General features: G+C 39.1%; 1 protein-coding gene across 1 annotated transcript; it reads left to right on the top strand.

Moving 5' to 3' along the window:
* Positions 1-230: 230 nt before the first annotated feature.
* Positions 231-1169, top strand: OR5AS1 (olfactory receptor family 5 subfamily AS member 1; the record flags this gene model as incomplete). The annotated part of the gene is made up of 1 exon (XM_080927661.1): positions 231-1169. One exon carries the CDS (start codon positions 231-233, stop codon positions 1167-1169), a length of 939 nt encoding a protein of 312 aa, XP_080783787.1.
* Positions 1170-1536: the final 367 nt, after the last annotated feature.

Raw genomic sequence — 1536 nt, 5'->3', positions numbered from 1 at the left:
AAACTTATAACTCTCACATGAAGTAGGTATGATTATTATTAATGAGGAAATGATGATGCATAAATGAAATAATGTAGGCTATTCTATTTAAGATTATATATACCATATTTAAAAATTCTTCTTACATCCTTAGAAGAGAAAACAAGGACCTTGGTTCATCCACCACCCAAAGAACTTTACATTGTTGGATATCATCAACTGCTAATGAGAAAAGCAAGAAGCCCAAGAACATGCAGTACACAAACTCTACAAAGCCAACAGAGTTTATATTTATTGGAATCACAGATTATCAGCCATTAAGATTCATGCTGTTTTTCGTGTTTCTCATAGTTTACACATTAACTTTGGTGGGAAATATAGGCTTAATAATCCTAGTCAATATTGACTTAAGCCTTCAAACCCCCATGTACTACTTTCTTAGCAATCTGTCTTTCTTAGATATCAGCTATTCTACAGCCATTGCACCTAAAATGCTGGTAGACTTCTTAGCCTCCAAGAAGAGCATCTCGTTCTATGGATGTGCTACACAGATGTTTTTCTTTGCATGCTTTGCAGATGCAGAGTGCCTTATTCTGGCTGCAATGGCATATGACCGCTATGCAGCCATTTGCAACCCACTGCTTTATTCTACACTGGTGTCTCGAAGGGTCTGTTTCAGCCTTGTTGTTTTGGCTTATTTTAGTGGAAGTTTGACCTCACTGGTGCATGTGTCCCTCACATTTATGCTTCCATACTGTGGGTCCAATATTGTTAACCACTTTTTTTGTGACATCCCACCTCTCCTTGCTCTATCATGTGCAGACACTCATATTAATGAGCTTTTGCTCTTTGCTTTATGTGGCACAATCCAGACCAGCACTTTCATGGTCATCCTTATTTCTTACTTCTGCATCCTCATTACTGTTTTGAGCATCAAGTCCTCAGGAGGCAAGAGCAAAACGTTCTCCACCTGTGCTTCTCATCTCATAGCTGTCACCTTGTTCTATGGAACACTGTTGTTTATGTACTTGCGTCCTGCCACCAGCTATTCCCCAGACACTGATAAGGTAGTTGCTCTGTTTTACACTGTTGTGTTTCCTATGTTGAATCCAATTATTTACAGCTTCAGAAACAAGGATGTGAAAAATGCACTCAAGAAATTATGTGATAAACAAGGGACCTTCAGATGAATGAGAATCCAAGTTGGTTTTGAATGTTAATTCCTGGCAAGCATTAAAGATATATCTTCTTCTTATTGAAAATTTCCATGAATACTTTACTTTTTTAAATAAATGTTTATTTATTTTCCTTTCTCTTTTTAATTTAATCAGTTTTTCAAGTCCAGACATTATCCCTCTCCCATTCCATTCCTTGACTATTTCCCATTCTATACATTCTCCCCCATCCCTGACGCCATGAGGACTTCTGCACACCACCCCGCCCTACCAGAGCGCACACGCCCTAAGACCTCCAGTCTCTCCAGGGTTAGGTTCAACTTCTCTCACTGAGAACAGACCTGGAAGCCCTCTGTTGGATATGTGTTGGGGTCTCATATCA

Source organism: Micromys minutus (assembly GCF_963924665.1).
Source record: "Micromys minutus genome assembly, chromosome: 13".
In the NCBI taxonomy this organism is placed as follows: domain Eukaryota; kingdom Metazoa; phylum Chordata; class Mammalia; order Rodentia; family Muridae; genus Micromys; species Micromys minutus.
This window is presented reverse-complemented; position numbering and strand designations above follow the sequence as displayed.